This window comes from Mustelus asterias, chromosome 9 (assembly GCF_964213995.1).
Source record: "Mustelus asterias chromosome 9, sMusAst1.hap1.1, whole genome shotgun sequence".
In the NCBI taxonomy this organism is placed as follows: Eukaryota; Metazoa; Chordata; class Chondrichthyes; order Carcharhiniformes; family Triakidae; genus Mustelus; species Mustelus asterias.
Window position 1 is genome coordinate 126627276 of NC_135809.1, and position 16291 is coordinate 126643566.

The 16291-nt window shown below is 45.9% G+C and overlaps 1 protein-coding gene across 1 annotated transcript in view; it reads left to right on the forward strand.

Moving 5' to 3' along the window:
• Positions 1-16291, forward strand: part of LOC144499288 (vesicular glutamate transporter 2) — a 61355-nt gene that overhangs the window by 37663 nt on the left and 7401 nt on the right. Inside the window, exons 8-9 of the mRNA XM_078221403.1 lie at positions 3548-3697; positions 10350-10482. Coding sequence (XP_078077529.1) covers positions 3548-3697; positions 10350-10482 — 283 coding nt within the window. The remainder of the gene's footprint in view (positions 1-3547; positions 3698-10349; positions 10483-16291) is intronic.

Here is a 16291-nt window from a genome sequence, read left to right on the forward strand (position 1 = left end):
CAGGGAGGCAACATACTGTCCTGCTTGTTCCCCTAACCAGCAAATTCCCTATTGCTATTGCTCTCCCTTTCTTCTTCCTCTCCTCCTGTGCAGCTGAGCCATTTCATGGTGCCACCAACCAGCCTCTGCCTGAATTCTTCCGAGGAGCCAATGTCTTCACCAGCTTTCCAAATGGAAAACCACTTTCTGAGCAGACCCGAGGGAACTCCTTCACTACCTGCCTAGTTTGTTCGGACTGCCTGCAGGTCATCCATTCCCTTTCAGCTTCCACGCCCTTAAGCTGTGATGTGACCACCTCTCTGAATGTGCTATCCACAGAGCTCTCAGCCTCACGGTTGTGCCACAACAATTCCAGCCGCTGCTGTTCTAGCTCTGAAAGCTGAGCCCACTTTTCTGAAGCTGGCAGCACTTCCTGCACCTCTGATTGCCTCGGGCACTGGTAGCATCCAGGACTTCACACATATTACAGGATATGCATTCCTTTCGACTGAGCTGCACTACCATGTCTTAACTTTACTTCTCTAGCATTAACTCTATTCTATTTTGGATTACTTGTGACAATACCACTATACCTTATCTTACTATATAGGCTGTAATTTCCCTTTGTTCCAGACATTAGTTTTTCACGCACTGCTCTTTACATTGAGCACTTACTGGCCAGTCTGCTTACCAGTTTCCCGTGACAGGTTGTAGTTTTTTCCAACAGTTGCCTCACAGTAGCTGGAAAAAAAAATCACCAAATAAACAGCTCCTTCTCTTGCAGCAGGGCAAGGCCACTTTCTGAAGGATGAAAAGGTTAGAAAGCAAAAAGCAAAAGAGCACCTCTTTCCCATTTGCACCAAATTCCCACTTGGATCCACATTTCCAAATGTACTCAATTGGAGTGTGTCTCACTCAGGATGAAACTTCCCCCACTGTTAATGCTTAGAAAAATGATGATAAATCACAACTCCAGAACGAATTAAATGAAATGCCCCAAAATATGTTTTTCTTATTGAGCGCAGGTTATGAAAATAGGCAAACCTTTTACAATTTGTCTTCAATTAGATGATTTGCACACCATAGAACCATTTCGGTTCCTCCCAAAATAACTTGGAAATAGTGAAATCTAAAACTAGTTGAGAAAGCAGTGCTGCATGATCGATTACTATTGATATTATTGATTCTTCACCTGTTATAAATGATAATATAGTGCGGACCAGCTGATAATGAAATAGTTATGTTCCAAATTTTAAAAATAGTACATTTTTGGGTAAATTGGATGTTCATCAAATGACACGTCCCTTCAGCAACAAATACTTAACACTTTGTTTTACCAAAAAACTGATTAGTTAAATGTATTAAAGGGGAGGCAGTGGTGTAGTGGTATTGTCACTTGACTGGTAATCCAGAGACCCAGGGTAATTCACTGGGGACCAGGGTTCAAAGCCCACTACAGCAGTTGGTGAAATATGAATTCACTAAAAAAAAATCTGGAATTAAAATGGTGGCACGGTGGCACGATGGTTAGCACTGCTGCCTCACAGTGCCAGGGACCCGGGTTTGATCCCAGCTCGGGTCACTGTCTGTGCGGAGTCTGCATGTTCTCCCCCTGTCTGCGTGGGTTTCCTCCAGGTGCTCCGGGTTCCTCCCACACTCCAAAGTTGTGTGGGTTAGGTGCATTGGCCATGCTATATTTCCCCTTTGTGTACCGGGATGCGTAGGTAAGAGGGATTCGTGGGGTAAATATGTGGGTTGCAGGGATGGGTAGGATTGTTGTCGGTGCATATTCGATGGGCTGAATGGCCTCTTTCTGCACTGCAGGGATTCTATGATTCTATGAAAAGTCTAATGGGAACTATGAAACCATTGTCGATTGCCGTAAAAACCCATCTGGTTCACTAATGTCCCTTGGGGAAGGAAATCTGCCACCCTTACCTGGTCTGACCTACATGTGACTCCAGAGCCACAACAATGTGGTTGACTCTCAACTGCCCCCTCAATTAGGGATGGACAATGAACGCTGGCCTTGCCAGTGATGCCCAAATCCCATAAAAGAATAAAGAAAGCAAAACTATTTCATGGCTAGAATTTCACGCTGGGCGTCTGTGTATGATTGGAAGAGGGTGTAATATGCGCTTCCTGCTACAATCAGACCCCGACTCTGATTTCATGCTGGCGACCCAATTAACTGGCATCCAGGGAGGAATGCGTGCTGAGTAAGGCTCAGCATTGCCCAGTGGTGTGCGGGATGTTGTGGGGGTGGGGTGTGGGCGTGCAGGAAGAGGACAGATATTGAGCAAAGTGTGGCTGAGGGTGGGCATTTCCATCGAGCTGCCTGAAGGCTGATTGCCGATATGTCGTTCCCTCAGGGAGCTGCAGGATTTTTCCAGTGAAATGTGGGCAAAGAGTGCCACGAACTCTCTCTCTGTAATGCAACTTCCAACAACCGACAGCATAACACACAACATCTCAACCCTCAACAATCTTCCTTTATTTTATTTCATCCTGGAGACATTTTGCAGCAGAGGCAACGGCCTAGTGGCATTATCGCCAGACAATTATCCAGAAACTCGGCTAATGTTCTGGGCACCAGGGTTTGAATCCCGCCATGGCAGATGGTGGAATTTGAATTCAATAATGAATATCTGGAATTAAGAATCTACCGCTGACCATGAAACCATTGTCGGAAAAAAATCATCTGGTTCCTTTAGGGAAGGAAATCTGCCGTCCTTACCCGGTCTGGCCAACATGTGACTCCAGAGCCACAGCAATGTGGTTGACTCTCAACTGCCTTGGGCAATGAGGGATGGGCAATAAATGCTGGGTAGCCGGTGACGCCCGTGTCCCATGAATGAGTAAAAAAATACAAATTTCACACCAACCTTGATCGAGTGTGAGTCAAGAACGCGAAGACTAAGTTAAAAGTGAGGAATGGGAGGTTTAGGGGGGATTTAAGGAAAAACCTTTCTACTCAGAGGGTGGTGACGATCTGGAATGCACTGCCTGGGAGGGTGGTGGAGGCGGGATGCCTCACATCCTTTAAAAATGACCTGGATGAGTAACTGGCACGCCATAACATTCAAGGCTATGGGTCAAGTGCTGGCAAGTGGGATTAGATGGGCAGGTCAGGGCATTTCATGCATCAATGCAGACTCGATGGGCCGAAGGGCCTCGTCTGCACTGTAGTGTTCTGTGATTCTGTGACCACCTGCCGACTAGCCTGTCCGCTAACTGTAAAAGTGCATGGGCCCCGCCAAAGTCCTAATAATTGGCTCCTTAATGGGCTTAATTTCCTGCTTAATTGTTGGTGGGTCCGCTTCTGACTCTCACATGTGTCTGTCAACTGCAATGTTATGCTCAGATGCAACTAACACTATGTCATGTGATTGGAGGTCGGGCTCACACTTACTCATTCAATTCTGGCCCGTGTGTAATAGGTTTATGGTTGTGATACGATTTTCTGATGTTTATTATAGCAAATTGAGTTTGATTTCTAAATGGACTTGATGCAATAAAATTGACTCACCCGCACCCTCATGTAATTCGATTTGTCTCTTTTTTTTAGAAATACAAGACGCCATGGAAAAAGTTCTTTACCTCTATGCCAGTCTATGCAATAATTGTGGCAAACTTCTGTAGAAGTTGGACTTTCTACTTGCTGCTGATTAGCCAACCTGCCTATTTTGAAGAAGTGTTTGGATTTGAAATCAGCAAGGTAACTTGAGTTCCAAGGGAGTGTGTTCACAACGAGGCAGACAATTTGCCTCGTTCTGATTTGTGCAATCATTTTACACAGCAGACTGTTGGGTTATGGGGATAAGGCAGGAAAGTGGAGTTGAGAATCATCACATCAGATCCGTCATGATCTCATTGAATGGCAGAGCAGAGTCGATGGGCCGAATGGCCCAAAGGTGTTCAGGTTAGCTGGATTGGCCATGCTAAATTGCTCCTTAGTGTCCCAAGATTAGGGGGATTAGCAGAGTAAATACATGGGGTTACACAGATAGGACAGGGGCTGGGCTTGGGTAGGATGCTCTGTCCTTCCACAGTCCAAAGGTGTGCGGGGTAGGTTGATTGGCCATGATAAATTGACCCTCGTGTGAGGGGGATTCGTAGTGTAAATATGCGGGGTTATGGGGATAGGGCCTGGGTGGGATTGTGGTCGGTGCAGATTTGATGGGCCGAATGGCCTCCTTCTGCACTGTAGGGATTCTATGATTCTATGGTCCACTTCTGCTCTATTTCTTATGATCTTAATGTTGTTAGAGCAATGCTATTAATCTCCACATTCCGGGTTTAAACCTATGTGAATGCTTTGAAGAAATCCCTTTTCGCCAATGCAAATACGACATTTATCATATCTCCTCTCAAGAATACCTTGCTCACACTACAAATGAGGAATGCCTTGTGTGCATTCCTGCCACCCAGGTTTGCTACATTTGTGAAGGAAGGCATTATTTAAAATTTAAAGAACTGTATCTCAGCCAGTGCAGTTAAACACATTGGCCAGAATGCCACCACCATTCACGCCGGCAGGATTTTCCCATTCGGCTGCAGTGAATGGAGAATTGGCTGGGTGCCAAATTCTCTGACCTTGCTGCAGTGGGGTCGTGGTGTGAACGGCTGGTAAGATTGCGCCCATTGACTAAGACAGATGAATGGGGATTTTACCTTTTTTTCCTAAGTGCCGGACGGACTTGAAAATGGGAGAGTTTCAGATCCGTCTTTTGGGCGTGTTTCCTGGCTCCCCCCATATGGACTCTGCATGCATAATTCTCAGCAAGCTTATTGCTTGCTGAAGAAGCCTGTTGGCAGGGCTTAACACGCCCGAAAGCCTGCAAAGGGAGGCAGTGCACATGTGCAGTCCTCTGATGCTTTATGCCCCACTTTACCACTGCATTGTGCCCGAAAAAAGGCGCAATGCGATGGTAAAATTGCCCTATGGACTTTTTGAAGATTGAGGCCAGTTCTGGAGGCTTCCAGCCAAGCTGTGATAGGTACTTGAGGCATCCATTTCCCTCCCATAAAGGTACCTTGACAAAAGCAGGAATGACAACACCAGGTTAAAGTCCAACAGGTTTATTTGGTAGCAAAAGCCACACAAGCTTTCGGAGCTGCAAGCCCCTTCTTCAGGTGAGTGGGAATTCTGTTCACAAACAGAGCATATAAAGACACAAACTCAATTTACATGAACATAGAACATAGAAAGCCACAGCACAAACAGGCCCTTCGGCCCACAAGTTGCGCCGATCACATCCCCACCTCTAGGCCTATCTATAGCCCTCAATCCCATTAAATCCCATGTACTCATCCAGAAGTCTCTTAAAAGACCCCAACGAGTTTGCCTCCACCACCACCGACGTCAGCCGATTCCACTCACCCACCACCCTCTGAGTGAAAAACTTACCCCTGACATCCCCCCTGTACCTACCCCCCAGCACCTTAAACCTGTGTCCTCTCGTAGCAACCATTTCAGCCCTTGGAAATAGCCTCTGAGAGTCCACCCTATCCAGACCCCTCAACATCTTGTAAACCTCTATCAGGTCACCTCTCATCCTTCGTCTCTCCAGGGAGAAGAGACCAAGCTCCCTCAACCTATCCTCATAAGGCATGCCCCCCAATCCAGGCAACATCCTTGTAAATCTCCTCTGCACCCTTTCAATGGCTTCAACATCTTTCCTGTAATGAGGTGACCAGAACTGCGCGCAGTACTCCAAGTGGGGTCTAACCAGGGTCCTATAAAGCTGCAGCATTATCTCCCGACTCCTAAACTCAATCCCTCGATTAATGAAGGCTAGTACGCCATACGCCTTCTTGACCGCATCCTCCACCTGCGAGGCCGATTTAAGAGTCCTATGGACCCGGACCCCAAGGTCCCTCTGATCCTCTACACTGCTAAGAATGGTACCCTTCATTTTATACTGCTGCTCCATCCCATTGGATCTGCCAAAATGGATCACCACACACTTATCCGGGTTGAAGTCCATCTGCCACTTCTCCGCCCAGTCCTGCATTCTATCTATGTCTCGCTGCAACTTCTGACATCCCTCCAAACTATCCACAACACCACCTACCTTGGTGTCGTCAGCAAACTTACCAACCCATCCCTCCACTTCCTCATCCAGGTCATTTATGAAAATGACAAACAGCAAGGGTCCCAGAACAGATCCCTGGGGCACTCCACTGGTCACTGACCTCCATGCAGAGAAAGACCCCTCCACAGCCACTCTCTGCCTTCTGCAGGCAAGCCAGTTCTGGATCCACAAGGCAACAGCCCCTTGGATCCCATGCCCTCTCACTTTCTCAAGAAGTCTTGCATGGGGGACCTTATCGAACGCTTTGCTGAAGTCCATATAGACCACATCCACCGCTCTTCCTTCGTCAATGTGCTTGGTCACATTTTCAAAGAACTCAACCAGGCTCGTAAGGCACGACCTGCCCCTGACAAAGCCGTGCTGACTACTTTTGATCATACTAAACTTCTCTAGATGATCATAAATCCTGTCTCTCAGGATCCTCTCCATCAACTTACCAACCACTGAGGTTAGACTCACCGGTCGGTAATTTCCCGGGCTGTCCCTGTTCCCTTTCTTGAATATAGGGACCACATCCGCAATCCTCCAATCCTCCGGAACCTCTCCCGTCTCCATCGACGATGCAAAGATCATCGCCAAAGGCTCCGCAATCTCCTCCCTCGCCTCCCACAGTAACCTGGGGTACATCCCATCCGGTCCCGGCGACTTACCAACCTTGATGCCATTCAATAGTTCCAACGCATCCTCTTTCTTTATGTCCACATGCTCGATCCTTTCTGTCCTCCGCAATCCAGAAGTACAACCACCCAGATCCCTTTCCACCGTGAATACCGAGGTAAAGTATTCATTAAGCACCTCCGCCATTTCTAACGGTTCCGCACAAACTTTTCCCCCTTCACCTTTTAAGGGTCCTATGCCTTCACATGAGTCATGTTGTTTTGTTTCTTAAAGACTTGATTAGTTGTAAGTATTCGCATTCCAACCATTATTCATGTAAATTGAGTTTGTGTCTTTATATGCTCTGTTTGTGAACAGAATTCCCACTCACCTGAAGAAGGGGCTTGCAGCTCCGAAAGCTTGTGTGGCTTTTGCTACCAAATAAACCTGTTGGACTTTAACCTGGTGTTGTTAAACCTCTTACTGTGTTTACCCCAGTCCAACGCCGGCATCTCCACATCAAAAGCAGGAATCCCAGGATGAACTACCTCACATAGATGTGTGCCATGGTTAAGTGGTAGCACTCTCACCTCTGAGCCAAGAAAGTTGTGGGTTCAAGTCCCATTCCAGAGACATGAGCAGATAACCCAAGGTGACTCTACCTTAGGGAGAGCTGCACTATCGAAGGAGCCACCTTTCAGATTAAATGCTGAAGCAGGGCCGTGCTTGTTTGCTCAAAAGGATGTAAATAAAAGTCCTATGACATCAAATGAAGAAGCGTAGGGGGTGGTTTCCTCGTGTGCTGGCCCATTTATCTCTCAGGCATCATCCTTAAATGTCATTATATTATTGACGTCATTGACCGCACAGTGGCACAGAGGTTAGCACTGCTGCCTCACAGCGCCAAGGACCCGGGTTCAATTCAGGTCTTGGGTCACTGTGTGTGGGGTTTGCACGTTCTCCCCGCATCTGCGCAGGTTTCCTATGGGTGCTCCGGTTTCCTCCCACACTCCAAAGATGTGTAGGTTTGATGGATTGGCCATGCTAAATTGTCCCTTAGTGTCAGGAGAATAATAGGGTAAATACATGAGGTTATGGGGATTGTTGTCAGTGCAGCCTCAATGGGCTGAATGGCCTCCTTCTGCACTGTAGGGATTCTATGTTTTTGGATCTTGCTATTTGCAAATTGTCTGCCACGTAGCACTTTCCTGTCACGGTAGCACAGTGGTTAGCACTGTTGCTTCACAGCTCCAGGGACCTGGGTTCGATTCCCAGCTTGGGTCACTGTCTGTGTGGAGTTTGCACATTCTCCTCATGTCTGCGTGGGTTTCCTCCGGGTGCTCCGGTTTCCTCCCACAGTCCAAAGATGTGCAGGTTAGGCTGATTGGCCATGTTAAAATTGCCCCTTAGTGTCCTAGGATGCGTAGATTAGTGGGTAAAATATGTAGAGTATGGGGGTAGGGCCTGGGTGGGATTGTGGTCGGTGCAGACTTGATGGGCCGAATGGCCTCTTTCTGTACTGTAGGGTTTCTATGATTCTATGATTACAACAAGAAGACTAACAACTCGAGGTTAAAGTCCAACAGGTTTATTTGGAATCACGAGCTTTCAGAGTGCAGCTCCTTCATCAGGTGAATGATACATTACAACAGTAACTGCTTTTCATAATTTCTTCATTTGGGCTGTGCTGAGATCACTAATCACTGAGATCACTGAGATCAGGCACTCACCTGATGAAGGAGCAGTGCTTCGAAAGCTCGCGCTACCAAATAAACCTGTTGGACTTTAATCTGGTGTTGTGAGACTACTTACTGTGCCTACCCCAGTCCAATGCCGGCAACTCCACATCAAGATCACTAAAGGTGATATATAAATGTACGTTCTGTCCTTGTCTAAAATATATTAATTACTCAGAAAATCCAGGTAAGGATTTGGCCACTGGAGCAGACAGAATTCCTGTTCTGTCAAGATTCCATCAGAATTCCAGCAAAACAGGAAGTCTTGGGGGCAAATCTTCCCGTTCCACTCACCACGGGAATCATAGCGGGGGAGGGGCAAACCATGCAAAGGTCCGTTGACCAGGGTGGAATTGTCTGGTTTTGGGGCAAGCGCGGGCGGAAAATCCCACCCCTGATACGGACACTGTTTTCTCACTGAGATACCTTTTTGATTAATCCCAAATCTTTTCTTAAAGTTTCCTATTCAATTTTTATGCCACCTTGTTGCAAGTTCCTAACTGCCATCAGTTTCTACGTGAAGTGCTCGTCCTACGCACTGAACACTTAATACATCCTTAATAATAACATATTAGTGAGTGTCGGAGATGAGGTCTGAATATGACTTTTGGAAACTGGTAACTCATTATTATTTAACTACTGGCTCATTATGTTGAATGTTTTAATGTACATGTAAGCTCTGTAGGAAAGCAATTTACACTTGGATAATTCTGTCATACATAATTATAAATTTAATTACAGCAATACAGCTGAACTGAACATTTTTAATTTTGTGTTTAAGTTTGCATGGCTTTTGCTTTTCAGTTCTTCCAAGCCTGAAGCAAACACAGATATTCATAACTTAGTCTGAATGTACTACACATCAAAATCTCTGGAGGATTCCTGTAATAGGCAACAAGTGCTATACCCTTTAGAATTTATCCACCTTTCAACTTTGCCCTTCCTTCTTTTCCTCTACAGCAGTTAGTGAAGTTAGAGACTGTTGATTTTTTTAAACTCGATGTATGAGATTTTTCTCCCACTCTGCGGCGTGTCTCATGGCGATGGGAGGCGGTGCACCTCTCGCTGGAGGTGGCATCTTATGGTCCCGCCATTGTCAATGGGGTTTCCCTTTGACTGCACCCCTTGCCACCAGGAAACCCATAGCGGGGATATGCCATCGACAACACCGTAAGCTCCCACTGACATAAACTTGATTTGATTTGATTTATTATTGTCACATGTATTAACATACAGTGAAAAGTATTGTTTCTTACACGCTATACAGACAAAACATACCGTTCATAGAGAAGGAAATGAGAGTGCAGAATGTAGCGTTACAGTCATAGCTAAGGTGTAGAGAAAGATCAACTTAATGCAAGGTAAGTCCATTCAAAAGTCTGACAGCAGCAGGGAAGAAGCTGTTCTTGAGTCGGTTGGTACGTGAACTCAGATGTTTTTACCTTTTTCCCGAAGGAAGAAGGTGGAAGAGAGAATATCCAGGGTGCGTGGGGTCCTTAATTATACTGGCTGCTTTGCTGAGGCAGCAGGAAGTGTATACAGAGTCAACAGATGGGAGGCTGGCTTGCATGATGGACTGGGCTACATTCACAACCTTTTGTAGTTCCTTGTAGTCTTGGGCAGAGCAGGAGCCATACCAAGCTGTGATACAACCAGAAAGAATGCTTTCTATGGTAGCAAGATTTCAGTGATACTATGAAATTAACATTTTTGCCGTTCTTTAGCATTGCATTATTTTTGCCAAGATGTAAGATCCAATTAAAAGTCGCATGCAGTTTAAGCAAAATATTTTGGTATGTTCATTTGTGGTAAGATTGTGGCTATGTCTTAGCTATTTTGGACTTGATATCGGATAATGTTTTGCCTTACTTTATGCCTTTCGCAGGATACAGCATGCGAATCATTTTCCTTGTTGCCTTTAACTATTTTATTTTTACAGGTGGGGATTCTATCAGCATTGCCCCATCTTGTCATGACGATTGTGGTACCCATTGGTGGGCAGATTGCTGACTACCTCAGAAGTAAGAGGATACTTTCAACCACAAATGTCAGGAAGATAATGAACTGCGGAGGTGTGTCTCCTTTTTTTTAGATTTTGTGATCATGCTTATACATTTTTAAACAATATCATTCAAGCCTCCAATGTAGTGGCAGGTGCAGTCATTGGAATGCATACCTAAATAGTACTTTATAATTCTTGATACGTGATAGAGGAGGCAATGGCCTAATAGTATGGTCGCTAGACTGTTATTCCAAATAATAAATTCCAAATTCCAAAAATAATTCCAAATAATAATTCCAAATAATAATTCCAAATTCTCAGCTAATGTTCTGGGGACCCGGGTTCGAATCCTGCCAGGGAAGATGGTGGAATTTGAATTTTTAAAAAATCTGGAATTAAGAATCTGCTGGTGACCATGGGCAGAATTTTACTGGCACATCCACCCAAGGATCATACAATCCCGCCCGATGCCAACGGAGAATGCCTTTCTCCGAGCCTCGTCCACCTCTGGAATCTGCCCATGAAACCATTGTTGGTTGTTGGAAAAACCCATCTGGTTCACAAATATCCTCGGGAAGGAAATCTGACATCCTTGGGCGGCACGGTAGCACAGTGGTTAGCACTGCTGCTTCACAGCTCCAGGGACCTGGGTTCAATTCCCGGCTTGGGTCGCTGTCTGTGTGGAGTTTGCACATTCTCCTCGTGTCTGCGTGGGTTTCCTCCGGGTACTCCGGTTTCCTCCCACAGTCCAAAGATGTGCGGGTCAGGTTGATTGGCCATGCTAAAATTGCCCTTAGTGTCCTGAGATGTGTAGGTTAGAGGGATTAGTGGGTAAATATGTAGGGAGAGGGGGGTGGGGCCTGGGTGGGATTGTGGTCGGTGCAGACTCGATGGGCTGAAGGGCCTCTTTCTGTACTGTAGGGTTTCTATGATTTCTTACCTGGTCTGGCCTACATGTGACTGACGGGCCACAGCAATGTGGTTGACTCTCAACTGCCCTCCAAGGGCAACTAGGGATGGCTAATAAATACTCACCAGCCAGCGACGCCCATGTCCCCATGAATACATTTTTAAAAAGCACAGGAATTTAACATGGCCAATCTAGCAGACCCGCACATCTTTGGAGGAAACCGGAGCACCCGGAGGAAACCTACACAGACATGAGGAGGTGATGGCCCAGTGGTATTACCGCTAGACTATTAATCCAGAAACTCAGCTAATGTTCTGGGGCCTGAGTTTGAATCTCGCCACGGCGGAATTAAATTCAATAAAAAAATCCAGAATTAATAATCTACTGTTGGCCATGAAAGATTGTTGGAAAAACCCATCTGGTTCACAAATCTCCTTTAGGGAAGGAAATCTGCCGTCCTTACCTGGTCTGGCCCACATGTGACTCCAGAGCCGCAGCAATGTGATTAATTCTCAACTGCCTTCCAAGGGCAACTAGAGATGGGTAAAGAATGCTGGCCAGCCAGCGATGCCCATGATCCACGAATGAATAAAAAAACACTGTTGCAAAAATTATACAATAATTTATATTTATATAGCACCTTTAACGTAATAAAATATCATAAAGCACTTCACAAGAACATTGTATATTAAATGATTCTGAAACACATATGGAGATTGGGTCAGATGACCAAAAGCTTGGTCAAAGAGGTAGGTTACAAGAAGTGTCTTTAAAGGAGGAAAGTGAGACGGAGAGGTAGAAGTGTAGGGAGGGCATTCCAAGGCTTCGTACCTAGACAGCTGGAAGTGCCATCACCAATGGTGGAGTGATTAAACTTGGGGAGGTCAGAATTAGAGGAGCACAGATATCTCGTGGAAATGTAGAACTGGAGAAGGTTGTAAAGATTATGCTGGCTGCTTTGCCGAGGCAGCGGGAAGTGTAGACAGAGTCAATGAATGGGAGGCTGGTTTGCATGGTGGATTGGGATACATTCATGGCCTTTTGTAGTTCCTTGCAGTCTTGGGCAGAGCAGGAGCCATACCAAGCTTTGATACAACTTGAAAGAATGCTTTCTATGGTACATCTGGTAAAAGTTGGTGAGAATCGTGGCTGACACGCCAAATTTCCTTAGTGTTCTGAGAAAGTAGAGGCGTTGGTGGACTTTCTTAACTATAGTGTCAGCATGGGGGGACCAGGACAGGTTGTTGGTGATCTGGACACGTAAAAACCTGAAGCTCTCGACCCCTTCTACTTTTTCCCCTTGATGTAGACAGGGGCATGTTCTCCTCTACGTTTCTGAAGTTGATGACTATTTCCTGCATTTTGTTGACATTGAGGAAGAGATTATTGTCGCCGCACCAGTTCGCCAGACTCTCTACCTCATTCTTATACTCTGTCTCGTCATTATTTGAGATCCGACCCATTACTGTGGTGTCGTCAGCAAACTTGAAAATCAAATTGGAGGGGAATTTGGCCACACAGTCATAGATGTATAAGGAGTATAGTAGGAGGTTGAGAACACAGCCTTGTGGGGCACTGGTGTTGAGGATGATCGTGGAGGAGGTTGCCTATCCTTACTGATTGTGGTCTGTGGGTTCAGAAGTTCAGGATCCAGTCGCAGAGGGAGGAGTCGAGGCATTGCTTGATCATGAGCCAATGCAGGTCAGTGGGCACAGGGCTAACAGGGAAACGGGACTTGGTGCGAGTTAAGACATGGACAGCAGAACTTTGGATTTATGGAGGGTAGAGTTAGGCGGACCAGCCAAGAGTGCTTTGAAACAGTTAAGTTAATCATATGGAATGATTGATTTATGTCAGAAATTTCCTTAGAGGTTATTTGAATTGCTGCATAATGTGCACTGTTATAAGTCAGGAGGTGAATTACTCGCCGCAGGACTCTGACCCTCTGACCTGCTCTGGTAGCCACAGTTTTTATATGGTTAGACCAGTTCAGTTTCCGGTCAATGGTAACTCCCAGGATGTTGATAGCGGTAGATTCAGCGATGGTAATACCATTGAATGTGAAGGAGTGATAGTTAGATTCTCTCTTGTTAGAGACGGCCATTGCCTGACACTCATGTGTTGCATATGATACTTGCTACTTTTTATCCCACGCCTGGATTTGTCCAAGTCTTGCTATGTTTGTACATGGAATGCTTTAGTATATGAGGAGTCATGAATTGTGTAGACCATTGTGTAGTCATCAGCAAACATCCTCACTTCTGACCTTACGATGGAACAGAGGTCATTGATGAAGCAACTGAAGATGGTTGGTGTAATAAGTCCTCAGAGATAGAAGCCCCTTCACCCAAATCCCTTTATTTACAAGTCTGACAACAACAGAAAGAGTGCTGTCAGTTAGCAGTCTACACCAGGAGCCCCAGAGGAACTGACACTCCTGATTAAGTACAAAGCAAGCGACTCCCTGATTGGTCCATCTAATTGGCGGTCCTTAATCAGGGAGTTCACATTCTAATAGACTGACTTCAATTGCCTGATTAAAGTCATTATAGTTGGGCCTAGGACACTACCCTGAGGAACTTCTACAGTGATGTCCTGGAGCTGAAATTATTGACCTCCACCACCACAACCATCCTCCTTTGAGCCAGGTGTGACTCCAACCAGTGGGGAGGTTTCCCTCAGATTCCCGTTGATTCCAACTTAACTAGGGCCACACTCAGTCAAATGATGCCTTGATGTCAAGAGCAGTCACCCTCACCTTACCTCTGGCATTCAGCTCTTTTGTCCATGTTTGAACCAAGGCTGTAATGAGGTCAGGAGCTGAGTGTTCTTGGCAGAAACCAAACTGAGCCAAATTTATTAATTATAAAATGCTTTGGGATATTCAAAGGACAGACAACATACTGGATGAATGGAAGTTTGTTTCCTTTTCAAGCAACTCATTATTATGTGTATCCCTTTTATTTGGGCAGGAATTTTGCCCAATAGGGTGGCAAGAATAATAAGGGCAAGTGCATAATTTGACGCCACTGGTGGACCGGCTGATTTACTGGCTCCATTGATCCCTGAATTTAAATACAATTTCAATGTGATTAGCGTGCCCGGGACTGAAGTCTCCCCATGAGAAACAGAATGCCCTCCCAGCCATAAGCAGTTGATAGCTTGTTAATTAAAAGGTCAATTAAGGTCACTGATCACAAGTGACTGGAATTTTCCTGTAGGCCCCGTTGTGTCAAGAGCATGGTCAGTGCCTCGGGCTGTCCTTCCGGTGACAGACTCAGGGGCCAATTCTCCAGGAAGACAGTGAGTCTGTCCCTACAACGCACTAGCCAGGTGCAGCCACAGGCTCCCCACAATAATGGCCCATTTTTTGTTTCGGGTTTTTAAAGTTGCCTCGAGGCAATTCTTCCATGTCTGTGATGGAAGAATGCAGCTTCTTCCCCGTTGGAAGGCTTCCTATTGATCGTAGAAAGATCAGAGAAACTCTACAGTGCAGAAGGAGGCCATTCAGCCCATCGAGTCTGCACTGACCACAACCCCACCCAGGACCTATCTCTGTAACTCCATTATTTACTCTAGCTAGTCCCCCTGACACTTAGGAGCAATTTAGCGTGGCCAATCCACCTAACCCGCACACCTTTGGACTGTGGGAGGAAACCAGATTACCCAGAGGAAACCCACGTAGGCACGGGGAGAACGTGCAAACTCCACACAGATAGTGAGCCAAGCCGGGAATCGAACCCGGGTCCCTGGCACTCTTAGGCAGCAGTGCTAACCACTGTGCCACTGTGCCACCCCTATTGGTTTCCCTGCTTCAAAGCCTATCTTAATTGGATGACAAAACCAAAAAAGAACATGCTGGAAAATTTCAACAGGTCTGGCGGCATCTGTAAGGAGAGAAAAGAGCTGATGTTTCGACCCTTGTTCATAAAAACTTGTGTTTCACTTGACCTTTTGTCAAAGCTCTTTTTTTTTAGGGTGAGGGAATGAAAGATGAGTCATAGCCACAAAAACAAGGGGAAAGGCTAAGAGGTGCTAATGGCGGCCCATAGAGAGAATAGAAGGTGTGAATGGCCAAATGGCAGAGAAGCTGAAATCAGAAGATAAACTGTGACAGACGAAGATGTGGGGGGGAGGGGGAAGATGGGTGGGAGAAATTGAGAAAAAGGAGGAAAAGGGAAGCAAAGGGGGAGAAAAGGGGGAAAGAGGGGGAAAGAAAAATAAAGAAAGACAATAAAAAAATAAAAGGTGGAGATGACAAACTTGGCTTCTGGCCATTAACTGGCTGTCCCAGACAAGATCCATGTCAAACAACAGTTCCCAAAATGGTTCAGGGGTTACGACCTGCAATTGACCCTGTCAGGGTTGGGGCCCAATTTCAAAATCCTGCCCCTCAGCTCAGGATGTGGGCAACTATGGAAAAGCACATTTATTTCCTCTGGTTCGTTGCTCTGAGAAGGTGGTAGGCAACCTTCTTGAACTGCTGTGGAGTAAATGGTGATGGCACTCACATAATGGTGTTCGGTAGGGGTTTCCAGATTTGTGAGCCAGGTCCAATGAAAGAATAATGCTCCAAGTTTGGATGATGCGTGGATTGGTTGGAAACTTGCAGGCAAACATGACCTCATAGCCTCCCTTCTTCTTAATGGAGCTGCAAATTGTGAACAAAGTAAATTTGACAAGGTGTTTAAAGGTTAAGTTTATTTATTATTTACAAGTAGACTTCCATGCAGTTACTGTGAAAATCCCCTAGTCAACACTCCGACACCTGTTCGGGTCCACTGAGGGAGAATTTAGTATGGCCAATGAACCTCGCCAGCACGTCTTTCGGACTGTGGGAAGAAACCAGTGCACCTGGAGGAAACCCATGCAGACATGGGGAGAACATGCAGACTCTGCACAGATAGTCATCCAAGCTGGGAATCAAACCCTGGTCCTTGGCATTGTGAGGCAGCAGTGCTAACCACTG